At 40.0% G+C, this 20,378-nt stretch overlaps 1 protein-coding gene across 4 annotated transcripts in view; it reads left to right on the forward strand.

The window, feature by feature from the left end:
- The window catches only part of GRIA3 (glutamate ionotropic receptor AMPA type subunit 3), a 325,345-nt gene that overhangs the window by 273,500 nt on the left and 31,467 nt on the right, over nucleotides 1–20,378 (forward strand). For all 4 annotated transcript variants that reach the window (XR_014460708.1, XM_083159318.1, XM_083159317.1 and 1 more), the window contains exons 10-11: nucleotides 6,993–7,199; nucleotides 15,047–15,420. Coding sequence is in view for 3 of the 4 variants with exons in the window: in XM_083159318.1 (XP_083015444.1) it covers nucleotides 6,993–7,199; nucleotides 15,047–15,420 (581 nt within the window). In the remaining variant the exon portion in view is untranslated. The remainder of the gene's footprint in view (nucleotides 1–6,992; nucleotides 7,200–15,046; nucleotides 15,421–20,378) is intronic.

Below are 20,378 nucleotides of genomic sequence, written 5' to 3' on the forward strand. Positions count from 1 at the left end.
AAGACTTTATAGTTAACTCATAATAATGATTATTAAATATACCCTCACATTCAGTTTAATAGATTATATGTTTAATTTGAGGTAAATATATAAAAAAAATACAAATAGAGAGACAGGTCGTAGGAAGTTGTAGTCAGAGTAATCCTTCAAAATACATCAAAACATGTCCCTTATTACAATTTATGTCCATCTGGAAACCTCTACTTTCTTACATGTTCCTGTGGTGCCATCTACCCTCATTGAGCCCTTGATTTCCTGCATTCAGCTTTTTTTCTATAATCGGGTCTATACACTGGGCGATTTCAGGGCATTTTCAAAGCAATCTACTGTAACTAGCTCGCTTAGAAACTGCCCCTACATCGCTCCGCATGTAGGGGCCATAGTGATAGCGATGCTTGGCCTCACACAGTGATATCACCTGGAGATTAATATCCAGCATGCTGAATAAATCTAGTTACATTAGTGTTCTCACTGGAGAACACTCAGCGCTGACACATCATCGTGCATCACTGTGTGCTGAGCGATCTTGCTGAGTGATCTGGCATTTCTCAGATCACTCAGCACAATTTCCACGTGTGTAGACCCCTTTAGATTGCAGAGATGATGCTGTGAGTGTGGCTGGGCGAGAATCCATATTTATGAATATGTAGTTATATTATGAACGCAGTAACTAATAGTATAGTAGCCCCAAAAATCTATTCAACTACCACCTGCAGGGCCGGACTGGTCATCTGGCACTACTGGCAAATGCAAACTTCTTGCAAGGTGGAGGCTCCGCCTCCCGATCTGCGCACAGAGAGAGCTGCTGGACTTGCGGCAGGTCCGGTGGCTCTCTCTGTGCACCGCTGATGTCCAGGATAGAGGGGGGCATCACATGCCGCTATTCCCCTCTCTTCTGCAAGCAAGGAGAGGAAGCACACAAGTGCGGTGCATGTGTGCACACACATGTGCGTGCCCTGCGTGTGCACACATGAGACAAAGGTCACATGTGTGCACAAATGCCAGGGCCGGTTTGGCAGCCCAGTCTGTTGATGACCACCTGTAACCACTGGCTAAATAGTAAGGATTGATAAATAGATAAACCCAGTTTATTCTGTAGCTTTACCATATATGGAAGTGTAAGCTGTCACAAGCATTGCCCTCTTCCCTCATGTCTTTTTCCTTCACTTACTGAAACCATCTTCAATGGCCCCAATTCCTGAAGTTGTCTGCCACCCTGATACTTATCTCAGTGTGTTATGTTGTCCTAGCTATATTTATGTACCCTGTACTTGTCCTTTATTTTCTTCAAATGTAAGTTACTGTATCCTGTTTTTCTTTTTCATTTATGTACTCTAATGCCCCTTTCAGACCGCACTTTTAAAACGGTAAATTGCCGTTTTTTTACCGTTTTAAAACGGTAATGTGTGCGGTCTGAAAGGTCCAGTCCCACTTAACCGGTTAGAAAATGCCGTTTTTTCTAACCGGTTAAAATGCAGGGTCCTACCCGTTTCTGAACCGGTATTTTAGCGCAAAAATCGGCTCAGAAACGGTATTTAGGACCCAGCCAATGAGCTGGGTCCTAAATTCAGCACAGTGAATACTTAATGAGCGCTCATTAAGTATTCACAGCACTGGAGCCCCCCCCCGCGCGTGTCGACACCCCCCGCGCGCGTGTCGACGCCCCCCGCGCGTGTCGACGCCCCCCGCGTGTCGACCCCCCCCGCGCGTGTCGGCGCCCCCCCGTGTCGACTTACCCCGTGCCGGTATCTCCGTTGTGGTTCCCGGCACTGCAGCTCAGTATGCTCGGAAAGCACTTATGAAAAAAGTGTCTTTCAGAAAATGGCTGCCCCCCATACGGAAGACAGTTTTTTTAAACAGGGTTTCCTATGGGGCAGCCATTTTCTGGAAGACACTTTTTCATAAGTGCTTTCTGAGCATACTGAGCTGCAGTCCACAACGGAGGTACCGGCACGGGGTAAGTCGACACGGGGGGGGGGCGCCGACACGCGGGGTGGGGTGGGGGGGCGTCGACACGCGCGGGGGGCGTCGACATGCGCGGGGGGCGTCGACATGCTCTCGGTCGACACGCGAGGGGGGGGGGGAGCTGCACGGAGGGGAGGGCTGAAGGCTGCACTGGCTTTGACCCTGTATTTGGAAAGTTTCCAAAAACGGGTCTGCCAGTGTCAAAAAATCGGCACTTAAACGGTAATATACCGTTTAAGTGCTGCGGTGTGAAAGGGGTTTTATCTGGCAGACCCGTTTTTGGAAACGTTTCCAAATACAGGGTCAAAGCCAGTTATGCGGTCTGAAAGCAGCATAACTGGGTGCTGCAAATTCATTGTAGTGCATAATAATTAAAGGATAATAATAATAATAATAATGCTACTAATAATAATAATAATAAATATGGGTCTTTATGCTAACTTATAAATATAACCATCAGTATGCTGCAAGTTCAGTATCACACTAGCAGCACTGTGTCCTAGAAAATAAATGTAGGAAGGTCTCAATGCAATTAAATATAAGAACAAAGTTCAAGTTAGGGAATTAAAATAAATACTTTAGATTATTTAATTTTATGTTTTAGGTTGATAAATAATATGATTTTTAGGTACTTATGAGTTATCCGGGCGCCCGATTTCTAAATCGGGTCGGATCGGGCACATCGCATCGCATCGCATGCGACCATCGGATGCGATGCGATGCGATGCGATGACCCGATTTTTCCATAGGAATCAATGTTAAAATGGACAGAGTTCATTTTAACATGGAATTCAATGGGAAAAAGGGGTCCTTTTCATACCCCTACTATCCAAGTGGGCATGGAGTTGGATATAAACCTGTGGCGAGCGTAGCGAGCCACCGAGCCCGAAGCGTGGCGAGCGTAGCGAGCCCCGCGAGGGGACATAGAATACCGTCCCCTCGCGGGGCTCACTTCGCTCGCCACGCTTCGGGCTCGGTGGCTCGCTACGCTCGCCACAGGTTTATATCCAACTCCATGCCCACTTGGATAGTAGGGGTATGAAGAGGACCCCTTTTTCCCATTGAATTCCATGTTAAAATGGACTCTGTCCATTTTAACATTGATTCCTATGGAAAAATCGGGTCATCGCATCCGATGGTCGCATGCGATGCGATATCGCATCGCATCGCATCTGATTGTATGCCTTAACTTAAGGCATACAATCAAAAAATCGGGCGCCCAGATAACTCATAAGTACCGATTTTTATATACTATACCCTAAAGATCAATGCATCTTCAGGCTGGTCAGGGCAAACATTTCTTTTACGCTTTGAATTGTCTCCTTATTACCTTCACCCTCCTTAATATATCCTGTTCATTACTACTTTTTTTAATTGAAAATGTTGTCATCTTGATTGACGTGACTTATTTAATGGGCCATAGTTTTCTTTTCTAAGAATCATGATAATTAAATGTGACATAGAAAATGATTCCATGACAGTTTTATAGGCCAAAAAACAGAGGCTGAATGAGACTAGATTCAGGGTTAATATTAAGGCAAAATAAGACTTTCTGCTTATCCACATACAAGCTGGGGCACACATGCATTTGCCCTCCTTATATTGAGAAAGAAGGGATATGATTCATACATCATGATGAGTGAAAAATTGTATGTGGCAGACAGTAGTAAGCCACCCTGTGTTAATATAGTAGTTACATTCTGGCTGAAAATATTATTTGTCCTTTCTCTAGTAGACAGAAAAAGGCACATTAATATTGTAGCACATGTCCACTGAGAGTTGGACTGGCCCAAAGGGGTACAGAGGAATCCAACAGTGGGCCCCAGTGCCTGGGGTCCCACTTCCTCCACTAGGTATCAAGTTCCAGACTGTGCAATTGGCTTATACATTATACATGTTACCGGATTATGAATATTTGGTACAATGCTTGCTGTTATTAATCTGGTACATTATCATGCATGCTCTGTTAGTCGTGGAGAAGAATCAACGGTCAAAAGGATGCATTGCGCAGGTGTGCTGGTGACATCATTACTTCACCCGCGCATTTCATCTTTGGGACGGGAATGCCTCTAAAGATGAACCAGTTAGCCCCCTTTGACAACGGGGGACTAAGTGGGTATGAAAAATGGTGCAGGGGGGGGCGAACAAAATGAAACATTAGGTTTTCGGATACCTAGATAATGGATACTCGACCTGTACATTATTTAGGGAGTTTTGAAAATAAATTGTGTATGCATTTGAGTTTATGTTTGTAAGTGCATTTGGTTTTAAACATGCACTGTAATGGCTGACCAGTTTATGTAAAATGTCCTCTTCCTGATATAACTATAACTAGCAAGATTTTTAGAACAGTATGCATTAGAACAGGGGTGTCCAACCTTTCACCTTCCCTAGGCCACATTAGAAGTTAAAAATTTGGTTTGGGCCGCACATAAAATAAAATAACAGTAACGATACCTGATCATCCAAAAAAACATAGAAAACATAGTTAACATATTAAACTTACTTGGAAATGAAGTTAGTGAGATGTTTGACATTGTTTCTCAGCCACCAATGCATCCAGATTTGCTTCGATGGAACTTGTTGCAATTCTCAGCGAGTGCTCAAGGTGCTCATCAGATATTTTGGTTCTAGTTTTATTCTTTGTGTGCTTCATCCTTGAAAATAGCTGCTCACAAATGTAGGTGCTTCCAAATAGCGATGACATGAATAAGGCATGATTGTGAAGTGCAGGATATTTTTCTATATATTCTTTGTGAATTGCTGCACTCATCCCCTGTGTCAACAGCTGTGGTGAGTGATCACTACAGGGGGCATTATGAATATAAGTGGCATTACCAGGGGGCATTATATTCATAATGCCCCCTGGTAATGCCACTTATATTCATAATGCCACCTGGTAATGCCACTTATATTCATAATGCCACCTGGTAATGCCAATTATATTCATAATGCCCCCTGGTAATGCCACTTATATTCATAATGCCCCCTGGTAATGCCACTTATATTCATAATGCCCCCTGGTAATGCCACTTATATTCATAATGCCCCCTGGTAATGCCACTTATGAATATAAGTGGCATTACCAGGGGGCATTATGAATATAAGTGGCACTACCAGGGGGCATTATGAATATAAGTGGCATTACCAGGGGGCATTATGAATATAAGTGGCATTACCAGGGGGCATTATGAATATAATGCCCCCTGGTTATGCCACTTATATTCATAATGCCCCCTGTAGTGATCACTCACCACAGCTGTTGACACAGGGGATGAGTGCAGCAATTCACAAAGACACTGATGGTAGTGGGGGTATGAGAAGGCACCGCTGGCCTGGCTGCCTGCTCCTGCCGCCGCCACCCATCAGATCATCATCCAGCCCTGCGCGCTGCTGGGATGGATCACGTGGGGGAAGCGCCAGCTCAGACGTCCTTCGGACCGCGTGAGCAGCATTTTAGGTTTGGGAGAACTCGATGCTGGCCGCGGCCATCTTTACTTTGGGCACAGTGCCGCGGCCAGCACGGAGACGCTGCTGCGGGCGGACCAGGTAGTTGCCCTAAATATATTATGCTTAGAATTTCTTAAAATGCACTGGGCCGCATTACTACCCGACCTGGGCCGCATGCGGCCCGCGGGCCGCGGGTTGGACAAGCCTGCATTAGAACATACTGTATAAAAGAGAAATTTGACTTAGATCTGTTTGTTAAACCAACTTATACTAATGTATACCAATAAGCCATACAGAAAACTGATGAGGGTACGTAAGACAAATACAATGGTAAATTTTGAAACGAGACACAAAAATGTGTAGCAAGTTTCTCTAAAGAAGATAAAGGAGGAATTACCTTCACTTATGATACTAAAGTCAAATGTATTATAATCAAATACTGAAACAGTTAATAGAAGATGCCAAAGTTGGGGATACTTTGTCTTGCTTCTAAAAAATCATTAGCGATATTATTAGTATTATTATTGTTTATTTATATGGCGCCACAAGGTTCCACAGCACCTGACAGTACAGTACATAGATGAGAAAAAGTAAAGACGATAAACCGTACAAGGGAAATTAGTACATGGTAAATAAAGAAAGTTGCAGTAGGGCACTGAACACTGATGCAATTATCAGGGTGGCGGAGATATATTCTAAGAAATCACATGACATGTGAGGGCCCTTCTTGTGAGAGCTTACATTCTAAAGGGAAGGAGGGCAGACAGACTAGGGTGACAAAAAAGGGATATAGGCCCTTATTCTAGTTCACTCGCAGAGGCAAATTCCTTCTCAAATGGGCAGAACCATGTGCACTGCAGGTGGTGCAGATGTAATTTGTGTAGAGAAAATTAGATTTGGGTGGGATTTTACTTCAAAGTGAGATCTATATTGCAGTGTAAAAATGAAGCAGTCAGTAGTTTTCCTGCAATAGAAACAAAATAACTCACCCAAATCTATCTCTCTCTGCACAAGTTACATCTACCCCACCTGCAGTGCACATGGTTCTGCCCATTTGAGAAGGAATTTGCCTCTGCGAGTGAACTAGAATAAGTGCCATAGAGTATTAATTCCCTACTAATTGTTGATTAATATAATTCATTTCTGAACATATTAAATGACCAGTGTGTAGTCTTCCTTTTTTTATGTATACAAAGCAGTGATTAATGTCACATACTGTAAGTCAGTTTTAAATATATTATAAATTAGCCTTAGGCTGCAAGCTTCTAAAATGAAAATAGTACATACCTTTCTTATCTTTCAAGTCTCATATTTGGGAAGGTAATGGTGTAAATGATTCCTCTGCAAAAGTAATAATAAGAAGGAGGAGAAGACGGTAAATCGTGTATTTTTCTTCTGCAGCTTTTATCTGTGCAAAATAAGAGATCCTTACATCTGCTCAGGTATAGATTTATATAATGATGCTAAAAGTTGCAAACGATCTCCTTTCATCTGGTGAACATAACAATGGCATAATAGAGCCTCCATTCAGTAATGTTCTGCTAAGTATGTTTGATCCATAATTTGTTTTATTAAAGGAAAATCCATACGTAATGAAAAAGAAAAATTATGAGCAGCTGGATGGCAATGAGAAGTATGAAGGGTACTGTGTGGATCTGGCTAGCGAGATTGCAAAGCATGTTGGAATAAAGTACAAACTTTCCATTGTTGAAGATGGCAAATATGGGGCTCGTGACCCAGAAACTAAAATATGGAATGGAATGGTGGGTGAACTTGTATATGGGGTAAGTATTTACACGTTTTATTGAAATCAGTAAAAATTGCCCATTGAAAGTAGCATTTTCATTTTCCTTCTTGAAACATTTTCTTTGTAAACATATAATGCTGCATTTTGGTAAAACACACTACAGAGCTTTATACTGTAGCTTAAAAGATCCCTAGACTGTTGTATGATAATTACCGGAGGTGGGACTGCAGTACAGATCAAAATTCAAATTGGGAGAAACAGCAACTGCCACCAACTGCCATTCCAACCGGACTCGTTGACAGTAGGTGTTGCTCCCCTATTTCAGTGGAGCTGCCATTGATAATTACCTTGAATATTATGAGTGCTGACTATGTATCTATCTATCTATCTATCTATCTATCTGCCTGTTCTCTTCCTGTCTCTGTCTCTCTCTGTCTGCTTGTCTCTCTTTCTGTGTGCCTTTTCTCTTTCTGTCTGTCTGTCTATCTGAATGTCTGTCGGTATGTATGTATGTATGTCTGTATACCTAACTATCTTTCTGAAGTCTTTCTTGGGATCTTCTTATGTATAATCAAAGTATAAGCTTTACAAATAGATGATTTTGTTTATAAACTAAAATCCAAAATTATCATAAATACATTGATAATTATTTAGCAAATACTCCAATGTCTCCAAACATTTTAATGATGTTTTTCTATGTCAGCAAAAAGTCCTATGAAATGCATTGCCAATATATTTGTAAGGAAAAGGCTCAGCCATTCTCAGCAGTGCTTGCTGTTTGTAATTGGTTGAGCAGACTGCTAGTCCTATTTAAAGTGAAAGGTCTGGCAGCAAAGTAGGAAACCTTGCTGTGTAATATTTTCCAGCATGATTGGCTGTCACGGACCCACCGGTCGCTCCTCCAGATACGCCAACCTGAGCAGCTTCGGCCATGACTGGGGTTCACTTTGGACACACGGGTCTCCTATATAAGGTCACTGCCACCAATGCAAGTTAAAGAACGGACGCTTGCATACGTCTGGACACCCAACACAATATATAAAGAGGGTTATAGCGTTCTCTTCTGGCGTAATGTCCTCAGAACACAAAATCAGAAACTGGAATATGTATGATTTATTCCTAGAAATATTACAGAGCTTCAGTGATAAAAATGGTTACAAGATGGTTACAAAGATTTTAAAAGTACACACATTGATACAACTCAAGTAAAATAAAAGGGAATTAAAAAGACAGAACTGTATCTTACACCCAAGTACTGGTTCTGTAGTAAGGGGGGGTCTCCACATGAATTACGGTCGCTTCCAGCTAGCTTGCTGTTCCCCCAAGAAGTACCAAAACCATACGGACAAAAGAAGCAGATATACCTGCAGGCTCCCTCATCCCTCCCACCCTTGTGATTTTGATCATTTCCTTGCTGGACCTAGTGAATGTCACTAGATAGTTGATCTCCTACATGAAGAATTAGTCAGCTGGTCTCAGAATGATTTGTGCACAGTCCTTGTCCATATATAGTACAACCGACATTCTTCAAGTCTGATAAGAGATCTTTAGTGGAGGGGGCACAAAATCTCTGACCTCTCTTCTGGACCATGGTTTATGAGGGGGTCTCAGATCTTATCTGACAATTTAACTTCAGAGGATTCTACAGCTGGTCACTCTGAGGGAATACAGACCCAACCTCCCTGGGTCACCAACAGTTCACCAGTACAGAAGAAATACATTGATAGCACACCTAATAATAATAATAATAACAGGAGGCAGGATTTATTCGATCCAGCACATGATTGGATCATGACACTGGCTAAGTTGCATCTATTGCTTGTAGTTGCAAAACTGCTTGTATGAACAATACCTGCTAGGAATATCTAGGACCAAGTTCACAATAGTACTACCATTTTACTTTAAACAACAAAAATTACTTAACTGGCCATTTTACCTTTATGTAATTTGGAAAGACTTTCTGGATACATTAGCTATTAAAATGAGGTAAACTTTATAATCTCACTAGTCTTCAGGCAAATAAACTTGTGATTGTGAAATGTATTTCGTTGGATGTGTTATTTTTTATTAAGGATCTTCACAGTGCAATCAGAAATATTTGTATCAGAGAATACAATGTTGCACAAGGAAAAAATAGTAAAAAGTATGAACACATAGCAACTTGGAGAAAAGGAACACAATACCTAAAGAGTAGTTCCAAACATTACTTTTTATAAAACAATATAAATCCCCTCAAAATGCCACTAAAAGTAGTAATATTTATTTATCTACTCTGCTAATCAAATATTACAGAAGGCTTTGTGCCATGGAAAGATATGTCTAAAGTGGTATTAAGATAAGGCGTCAAGGCTTTCCAGAATTGTTGAATGTTCAGTATTGGCATTGCCAAAAGCAATGATTGGGGCAACAGGCATCTTTAGAGAGACCAAACAGTTGTTGTCTTTTACAGGACAGATATGCTCTGTGTAAAACTTTGCATGCCATTATGGAAAGCAAAGCACAGTGGCGAAAATCACTGGGCAGGAGGAAAATTGCTCAGTGTGTATGCACCTTAAGAGGAAGAATTTTGTGGAGTTAACTTTGGAAAGATGGATTTTCAAATAGGGAAACCTGTGTTGAGACCATAGTATATACTTTTTCACAGCTTCAGGAATAGTCAGTGGCCTCATAGAGAAATCCAGTAAATTTCTAAGAAGTTTAGTGTGTTTGTTTTGTTTTTGTAAAAAGTGGATATTTACAGTAATTGTCAATTAGGATTTAGTAGATAACAGGGTAAATTTATTAGTACGTTGTTGTGAGAAAGGTCTAAAAATAAAACACAAATACCCATATTAAATACTGTTAAGTACAATACATAACCAAAAGGTTGGTATGATTCCAACCTTAGCATAGATCATAATTCTGTATAACTTAGACAACATTTGTGCAGAGTATATTCGTATATGTATCTACTTAGCAATACAAATTAACTCACAATTGATAGGAAGACTATAGGACTGAACTTTTTTTTTCATTCAGTCTAATTAATTGTGTAAAAAACTAGATAGATAGATAGATAGATAGATAGATAGATAGATAGATAGATAGATAGATACTGTAGATAGATAGATAGATAGATAGATATACTAGAAAAACAATTAGGATAAAAACATTTGCACTCTATGACCAGATAATGGGTCAGTTAGGGCCTATAGTGAGAAGAGGGGGCGTGTCTTATACTCAGGCCTGGACTGGCCCAGTGTGGATTCCCTGGTAGGCCCCAGGTGATTTATGATGAAAACTTTTAATGTCGCTGGACAGTCAGGGGCAAATTATTGACACGTGGCTGCAAGATGCTTTCCTTTTAACAAAAGTATCTTCAACCGCCGGGTCAGTCGCTGCTACTAACTGCCGGGCAGTGGCTGAAGGTTTGGAGGAAGAAGAGGAGCAGTGGTCAGACATTTGGGCAGGCTGATGTCATGACATAATGATGTCATGCATCGAACCTACCCTGCGTCGTGCCATCAAAGTCAGACTCCCATGCATCTCATGTGACATGCTGCCTCCCATTACAAAACTACTGATACTGAATGGGTGTGGTCAGTACCATGTGGTCATATACAGCACACCTCCTACAGCAGGGGTGGGGAACCTTTTTTGTGCCAAGGGCGTTTGTATGGGGAAAAAATCCTTCGGGGGCATATGGAAACATTTCTCTTGCAAATTGGCTTGCTGCAGCCGTCCCACGCTCCGTCAGCTGCCGCTAAATAGGACTGACAGTCTCCGGCTGTGGTTGATTAAGAGGAATCTCGCAAGAACTACCGTCCTCTCGCGAGATTTCTCTGTACTTGACTCCTGGCAAAGCCGCGGGGTGGGTGGGTGGGAGGGACACTCAGACTGGCCACAGGGGCCGTGTACAGCCCCCAGGCCTGAGTTTTCCCACCTTCAGTACAAGCCACAATGTCCTACAGTATAAGCCACAATGTCTCCTTTATATGTACGATTATATGAATAGCATTATTTCTATGAGGAAAACAGAAATACAATTTTAATAGCTATGATTTATGGACAGCGGAGCGGCTGTCATAATCATGCTGTCATGTTGATGACCTATTTTATTCTGGTGGCCTGGAGCTGTGTTTCTATCCTACTCATTGTTAATCTTGCCCAGACACCACTACTGTATGTCATGTTTTGAGATATATCAGTTTTTCTTTCCAAGTTTATGAAATATATATACTACTCTATATTGTTGCTATAGTGTGAGTGTATATTCCTGGTGTGCTAGCTATTTTAATTTTTTTTCTGGAGATAAGGGCAATGTGGATGGTACACTTAGGGGTAAATGACTATTTTTGTGTAATACGAAATTGCAATGTCCACTGTTTTACCACAGGGTGATAGGATATAGTAGATTCAGGGTGTAGTATGGAAAACAACAGTCCAAGTTGTCATTCAAATACCAAAGTGGCAATTTACTACATTTCAAATTTACAGCAATGTTTTGGGCAGACCAGTGCTTGAGAAAAGGCATTCGGCTGCTTGGTATATTGCTGTATATTTCAAATGCAGTAAACATTTATCTATCTATCTATCCAACTATCTATTTGTTATACTGTATGTACTAACTAGAGTCGTTTTTTACCTGATGTTTTTTACCTGATGTTTTTCTTTTTCAAATATATGTCTAATATATAGGAAAGTGCTTGCTCATGAATGGATGCATCTCCTCATATATGGATGCCTTTGTGTGATTACACTAATTCATTTTTCCATTTGCTTTTCTCTAAATTGTATGATCTGTAGTATTATCACAGCTTGACCTAAAATTGGCTTGCAGAGAACACAACCTTTTAGTTAAACAGTAAATTAATTTTTGCTTGAAATTGCTTTTCAGTCCTTCAGAGGTCATGTATTATCATGAGAGTTAATTGATCCATTCAAAAGTCAATAAATATTGACTGTACTTGTGTGTTTAAAGAACTGGCATCATATTTAGACTTATCAAAAGAAAAGCATTGATTTATTTCTCTGAAGTAAAATCTGCATCTGTATGTGAATGAATGTACTGCTATTTCATTTCTTTTATTTGAATTGTCCTGTTATCCTATTACACTCAAGAGGACACATTTATAAAAGCATTTCTACATACTTATCATTTTACCTAACTCCGTTAGGGAATAATAGGACAAATTAATTTGGCCTGGACTCTGTATTAAAACATGTTCTTCATTCTATATGCAATTGTTTGGTTTGGCATTTGCTTTATCAGCTGTGGATATACTGAAAACTAAATAGATCTTACTTTTTTTATATAACCTCACACACTCTATATTTTTTAATTTTCAGTGTTATTCATCCCAGAATTGAAACAAGCATATGAATATAGTAAAATACAGAACAGTGCCAGTGGCTGTGCCCCATGTATTAGCGCTTGCAAAATGAAACCACTGTGCTGGTAATTTAATACAAATAAGAATGCCCATTTGTGATGCCAATGTATTAGCATTTTTGTAAAAATAAGGAGCTCTGCAACATCACATGTGGCCAAATGTAATGGTACATGGTCATTGGGTCAACACACAAAAGGTCTACATGCATTGAGTCGGCCACTGAAGGTCAACATGGCTCAAATCGATACCTGAAATAGGTTGACATGCTTAAGGTCAAGATGGTTGGAAGGTCGACACAAGCAGTGCACCCTTGAGCCTCCCGGGACCTTCCTGGGTGGCAAGATCGCATGTGATATATTGAATACGGTCATCTTCAATGCAATATATTGCATGCAGTCCGCGCCAAGCCAGCACGGCTCAGTAGCAATCTGAGAGATGACTGCTGCAGCAGGGGGGAATTCCGAGGGTCCGATGCGATGTGCACAGGACTGTCAGTCACCTGCACTTTGGGTTCTTTTCCTGTTATTGATTGCTGCAATCACAGGAAAAGAACCCAAATTGCAAGTAAATTGCCCAGTGTATAGGCACCTTTAAAGTTGGACAAAAATATATTTGCAATGTCTAAATCTCACTTCTAAAATGTATTGCACTGAGCATGTATACAACTTCAGCTAATATCTTGAGAAATATATATTTAGCAATGTTTATGTGGACTCTTTATGCTTCCATGCATGGTTCAGGGCATTTAAATACACATGCCTCGTGTTTTGAGTTACACATGTCACTGAAATATTTTTATTAACCAGGAGTTGTATTTACACACAGTTTAAAAGTTGATGTTTATAAATACATTTCCACATCTCTAATACCTAGATGTGGTGATTTTAAAATGTTTATGGTTGCATGTAATCTAAGATAAGTGTAACTAAAAATACAAATATGGAGATTAAAATATGCAGAATGATGAAGCAACAGATTTTATACTTTCAACTCAAAATCACCCATAAATGGCAATCATTCTAGAATATACAAACAACTTTACAGAAAACAGAATAGACATTTGTTTAGATTTTCATATATGATACACCATACCTACCAACTCTCACAATTTTAGCAGGACAGTCCAGATTTGACTTACAAAGGTACTGTAAGACTCTTTAACCACCGCTCTAATAATTAGGCACGGATAAGCTTAATTCCATACTATTAAGGTCATTATACTACCATGAGAAAGGCACGGCACACATCACTGCGCACATGCGATGCACCCGCAATGTGTGCTGAGCGATCTGTGCTGAGCGATTTGAGCTGAGCAATGCTTTGAAGTGTGTACACACAGAGCCAGCCATGCTTACTTTTTAAGCAATCTAGATAGATCACTTAGAAAACAGCACAAAATCACTACGTGTGTATGCCCCTTTAGAGTAGATGCTGTAACATGATACAAAGGAATAGTACAAATGTGAACTTACTTATTGGTCTAAATTGGACTTACCCATTGGCTGCCTAAACATGGCTTTGTCATTAATTAGGTTCTGGACTAAAAAGCAATGTCACTTACTAACCTTAATGTTCCTACTCATACACATGTATTGACTTTTGGTGTTCAAAATTATCTAAAACTACTGTATATTATACTTTACTATAAGTCTTCTGCCTGCACATCAAAGTAATCGTTCTTCATCCAAAACACCTTACGAAATGTTTACCAGAATTTGTCCTGCCACTAGCCTCTGAAAGAAATCTTTTTAAAATAATGACCCTGACTCTTGTTTAAAAATTGCTTACTGTATTATTTTTAGCATCGTACATCATCTAAAGTGATTTTCCTTAAAAGCTTGATGCTTGATGTTTCCTGAGTTATGGATTGTTAGCTGGTGTGAATGTCATGAAATAATAATGAATTCCACACTTTAAAGAAACAAAACCAGCACTTTTCTTAAAATGCTTGCTCAAAATGCAATTTTAAATGGCTTTATGCTTGATTTATGATCCTAATACAAAAGACAAGCAGAACCATCCAGATCATAGAACATTTTATCATACAAGAGGATATAGAAACAAATATATAATACATATAGTACTTGATAAATTATTTGTATCTGGTATATTTTTCACAGCATAGGTTTATGTATAGTATTAATAATTTGGTAACATATATTGAAAAACATTTAGTTGTGTGCAATAGAACAATTTCGAAGTTCGAAGTCTATGGGGGTTTTATATTATTGTAATTGTTTTACTTTAATGTGGAGGCATTTGTTTACCACAATCACTTTTTGGTTTTACACTTCCGCAATACTCACGTCTGTAAATTTGCAATGCCTAGCAAGACCAGATTTTACTTCTGTCCAATTATAACAAGTGATCCTTTCATCCATTGTTCTTTTTGCTGCAAAAACTGCTATTGACTCCCATTGCACCTACACAACAGGTCATGAGCCATTGGGGAGTTCTGAGGGAAGACTTGGAAATCAATTTTCACTTATTGAAATATTTTCTTTGTTTTCAGAGAGCAGACATAGCTGTTGCCCCTCTCACCATTACTCTGGTACGCGAAGAAGTGATTGATTTTTCAAAACCATTTATGAGCCTTGGAATCTCCATCATGATTAAGAAGCCTCAAAAATCAAAACCAGGAGTATTTTCCTTCCTGGATCCCTTGGCATATGAAATATGGATGTGTATAGTTTTTGCGTACATTGGAGTCAGTGTAGTTCTTTTCCTAGTGAGCAGATTCAGCCCTTATGAATGGCACTTGGAAGACACAGATGAAGCTCGTGACCCTCAGAACCCTCCCGACCCTCCAAATGAGTTTGGAATATTTAACAGCCTGTGGTTTTCCCTGGGTGCCTTTATGCAGCAAGGATGCGATATTTCTCCAAGGTTTGTTTCATATCACTCCATCACCTTCTTGCATTTTATGGTCATACAGTACACTGATGCCATGGTGTATATATGTTACTTTTTGAATCATTTTTTTAATTCCAAATTTTGTTTCTTGCTTCACATCCCTCAGTGCTAAGTTTCATCATTAAAACACATTGCTTGCCACCATCCATCATGTATAATCGGTATGAGCTCAGTGCCCTTTATACATGTCTATTAAAACTTATATTCACCATGTTGAGGCTGTAAAATGCATAGGGTCTTTATGTTTCAGCAATGCTTGGAGGTCTACCGTGTTTTTGCTGCATATCTCATTTTACGGTCATCTGCTTGGTGCATATAACATATGTTGCTATGCAAATTAGCAGCTGATTGCTCTGAAGACACATGCAACAGCAGTTTAATTACCTTTGTCTTCACGCTTGTCATTGCACGCTCTTGTCTTCATTTGTGTAATTGTTCTGCTTTTTTTTCCCTCTATTGTTTATTTCTGAAGTCCTGTTATTTTTGCATGCTGCTCGTGGCTGTTAAAATTTTCTTTATTATGCCGTAAAGTCTTTTTATTGCCATTTACAGGCTAAATTCAAATTCACAATGTAACTATGTAAAATTGTCAGCAACAAATTAACAAATTTCATGTTTATTTAAAATGAAACCACAACTTTTGACTTGCTCCTGAGCCGTTCCCAAATATCTTTTACTTAACAGCCAGCTATACATACAGTATATGAGACATACATTAATATAAATAGTAAAATAATATAAATTATCATTACGAATATAAATTTTTATTTCAGTTTAATGAAATATACAACCTTTATACTTAAAAGTAACCAATATACTAATTGTACTCTTAGAGTTTTGGATACCCCTTTCCCACTGCAGCTCTTAAACAGTAAATTGCCGTTTTTTTTAGCCTTTCTAAACTGGTAGAACTATAGTGGGAAAGCTCCACGGTGCTTTACCCATTTAACAAATACCAGTATTTGATAAATGGGTAAAAAGCAGAGTCCTACACGTTTAAGACCTGTTTTTTTGGCAGTGGGAAAGGGTCTTAAACGGTATTTAAGATTAGAAACTAGTCTTCACCCTTCCCTGGTACCTGTCCTGCCCCCCCTCCCCCCGGTACCCGGCAGCTGGTACCTCCGTCCCCCCCTCCCCTGCTACCTTGCAGCTGGTACCCCCATCCCCCCAATCCATCCGGGCAGCGGGGCAGTGCAGTAGGCAGCGGCATTCCAGGGCTCCTAGTCGGCAGGTCCCCGACTGATGCATGAAAGCATCATGCAGGAGCATGATGCAGGAGGAGGCTGCAGCTGGTGCACAGACAGTGGGGGCACTGAGGATCCGGGCAGGTCCGTGTTCAGGAGGAGGAAGCAGAGGAAGCGGGTCCATTAGGAGATTGTCATTTCTTTGGCGGGGGTCCCTGCCGCGAATGGGAACTAGCGGGCCCGCTCATTACATATGTGCAAATGTAATGAGTTCCCATTCATGGCTGTCTGTGCACCAGCTGCAGCCTACTCCTGCATCATGCTTCTGCATGATGCTTTCATGCATCAGTCGGGGACCTGCCGAATAGGAGCCCTGGCATGCCGCTGTCCCGCTGCCCGGATGGATTGCTGCCAGGTACCAGGGGATGGGGAGCGGGGTACCAGTTGGGACCTGCTGACTAGGAGCCCTGGCACACCCACTGCTTACTCTGCCTACCGCACTGCCAGGTACCAGGGGAGGGGGCGGAGCGGGGTGCCAGGTACCAGGGCAGGGGGGGCAGGGGTACCAGCCAGCAGGTACCAGGGAAGGGGGAGCGGGGGTACCAGCTGCCAGGTACCAGGATGGGGGCAGGACAGGTACCAGGGGAGGGTTGGTATATTACTGGTGAATTACTGTTTTTGTACCTTTCAAAACGGGTTCAATGTGAAAGGTACAAAAACTGTAATTAAACCAGTAATATACCGCTTACAACATGCAATGGGAAAGGGGTTTCAGGCTCAGTCCCGTTTTAATGTCCCATTTAACAATACCGGATCTTTACCCGTTTCTGCAGTGGGAAAGCAGCATTAGAGAACCTAATTTAGAAAAGCATGTAGTAGCATAATACCTTGGTAGCGAGTCTGTATTAAAATTAGCTCATATGTAATTAGTAAGAACTGCCTTCATTCTACTTGCAGTTTAATACACATTTAATCCATGGAAAAAAATAAATGCCTGTAGCTCAGTATATTATCCCTTTTAGGCAGCAGAAAAAAGCAATGCATCAATAACTAGATTTGAATTTTTATCATGTTCCATATCAAATTAAATATTTTCTTCCTAAAACCTTGAGTGCTCGAATTAGCCATTTCTAGGTGAGAATGTGTTCAAATTATTCTTTATAAACAAATTGTGAGTTTTAACAAATGACAAAATCATGAGATAGTTTAAATATTGGCAATTAGATTTGTCATGTTTATGACTGAGGGAGTTATCCTCAAATCAGTTTAGGCCTTTAATATTGTCTGCATATCATAATTTATAACTGCAGTTCATTATCCCGATATCAAATTAGAGGCCATTTTTAATGGCTGGAAATGGACCCCCAATCATGTGAAAACACATGGTCTTAGGGATAAGTCCCCGACTCCATGTGCTTATCGGGTATTATTCTTTGAGTGCCTGAGGCATACAATGCGTAATACTCAATAAGTGTGGGAACCAGGAGATACAGATGCCGGCATCGGGGCTAATTGGATAGCCCCCGGATTAATAACTGCAGGTAATTGGATACCCCCAGAGTGTTAAACTTCCTTGTGGATAATTATTTCAAAGATTACATAGACAAAACTATTTCTGCCAGAATGAAGTGTCCTATATATATGTTTGTTCTCATTTAGAGAATACATTTTAGTATGCAGAACATCTAGTCCTGAAATAGAAATATGAGTCAATCATGTAGAAAAGTTTGGCTGCACTTATGAGTCCAAAGGAATGTAAAGCTTTACTCTCGGCCCAAAATATTTAAAATATGTACTGAAAGAGTTTACCGATTTATCATCTAGAGTTGTCTACCCTTTTTTATTTTCTGGAAGTAGACAGAATGAATGGAGATAGTTGTAGTGGCTCTTGCATAAATAGTTATGTTTGATCAGTAATGTGCACAGTGATTCTTCCTTCTTAAGTCTTTCTTGTCATTATCTCTGGCGTACTCTACCCTCTGTGTTACTGTTAAAAATACATGCAGGGCATTTAATCTGCTGTTGATTATGTGTTTGCCCAGTTTGAAAGACCGGCAAATAAGCCTACATCACATGGAAAGCTTCAAAGTTTGTGATTTTGTTTTTTCAAATCTGCTTTAATTTACAATTCTGCTTTTGCAAGTTATATTCTATATGAATTATGCATTGTTGCCCCCATTCAGGACATTGCTGCTTATCATGTAGCAAAGTGCTGATTAATGATACTTTGTGCATGCGCAAGACCCCTTCTGCATATGCACAGATGGATCCTGGGAGTTTGGATGCAGGACAACAGCAGACTATCAGTAAATGACAGTCTTCTGCTGTCTGGATAGGTGGGGAGGGGGTGGCATTGGCATCCATTTCCAAACCGGTGACATACTGTATGGTGGTCATTTAAGGAGAACAATAAGGCTATGGTTCTCCATCATTGCACTAACATTTCTTGCCCTTTGCAATGGGCAGCTTGGTTGCTGTAAGCCACCTTATGGGGTCAGTGATCCGTTGCAGCATCATAGGATACAGGATGGATCAATACTGCAGCAGGAGACATCTGCTTGTAATATACACCTACTGCTGATTACCAAACAGACCTATCATCCCAATCTATTTCCAATGTAGCAGCAGAGATAGCAACTCTAAAAACATCGAAATAATCCCCAGTACCATTAGTACCCCCAATGTTATGGCTTATCAGTGAACCAAGAAGTGTACTGGGTCTGTTTAATATCAAACTTTGTTTTACAAAAAAATAGGATCAAATGTATTTATAAATAACTGCAACAAATAAGAAATGCTTCAGATCTATAGAGATAATAGTTAAGTTATTAAAATGAGAAACTGAACATACAACAATATTCATTGTTCTAGACTCATATTGGGTAAACTTACTAAAGTTAAAAAATCGAAAGGGGTCATGTTACCCATAGTAACCAATCAGAGTCTGTCTTTCACTTAATAGGATGCAACAGAGAAATGTTAGAATAAATCTGATTGGTTGCCCTTTTCATTTTTAGAAGCTTTAGTAAATGTATATATATATTGTGCGTGAATAGATAAAACCTACCCTGAACCTGAACTAAATTTAAAATGGTTCAGTGTTGTATGCTTGCTACCTGTTAATTAAACACTATTGAATTTCATAGTAGCAAAGATCATTTTGACTCCAATCTCTCCTATTTTTGCTTGTACGCATTCTTACATTTGTCAACATTTACTTCTGTGCTTCCTTTTATCATCGACTTTAAAGGTATGCAGCTCTATGTTTTTGTCATTATGTTAAATTTATAATAACAATATCACATTTATATCATCATGTAAAACACATGCAATACATACACAAAATGATGCGTACACTGTGGCCCTTATTCAGATCTGATCGCAGTACAAGTTTGTTCTCAAAATAGGCAAAACCATTTGCACTGCAGGTGGGGCAGATGTAACATGTGCAGAGAGAGTTAAATTTGGGTGGGGTGTGTTGAAACTGAAATCTAAATTGCAGTGTAAAAAGAATGCAGCCAGTATTTACCGTGCACAGAAGCAAAATAACTCACACAAATCTAACTCTCTTTGCACATGATACATCTGCCCCACCTGCAGTGCAAATTTTGAGAACAAATTTGTACTGAGATCAGATCTGAATAAGGGCCTGTGTGTGTGTGTGTGTGTGTGTGTGTGTGTGTGCTTGCCTGCGAGCGTGTGTTTACTATATATTTATATATATATATATATTGGTAGTGGTGGTGG

This window comes from Crinia signifera, chromosome 9 (assembly GCF_055691185.1).
Source record: "Crinia signifera chromosome 9, ASM5569118v1, whole genome shotgun sequence".
In the NCBI taxonomy this organism is placed as follows: Eukaryota; Metazoa; Chordata; class Amphibia; order Anura; family Myobatrachidae; genus Crinia; species Crinia signifera.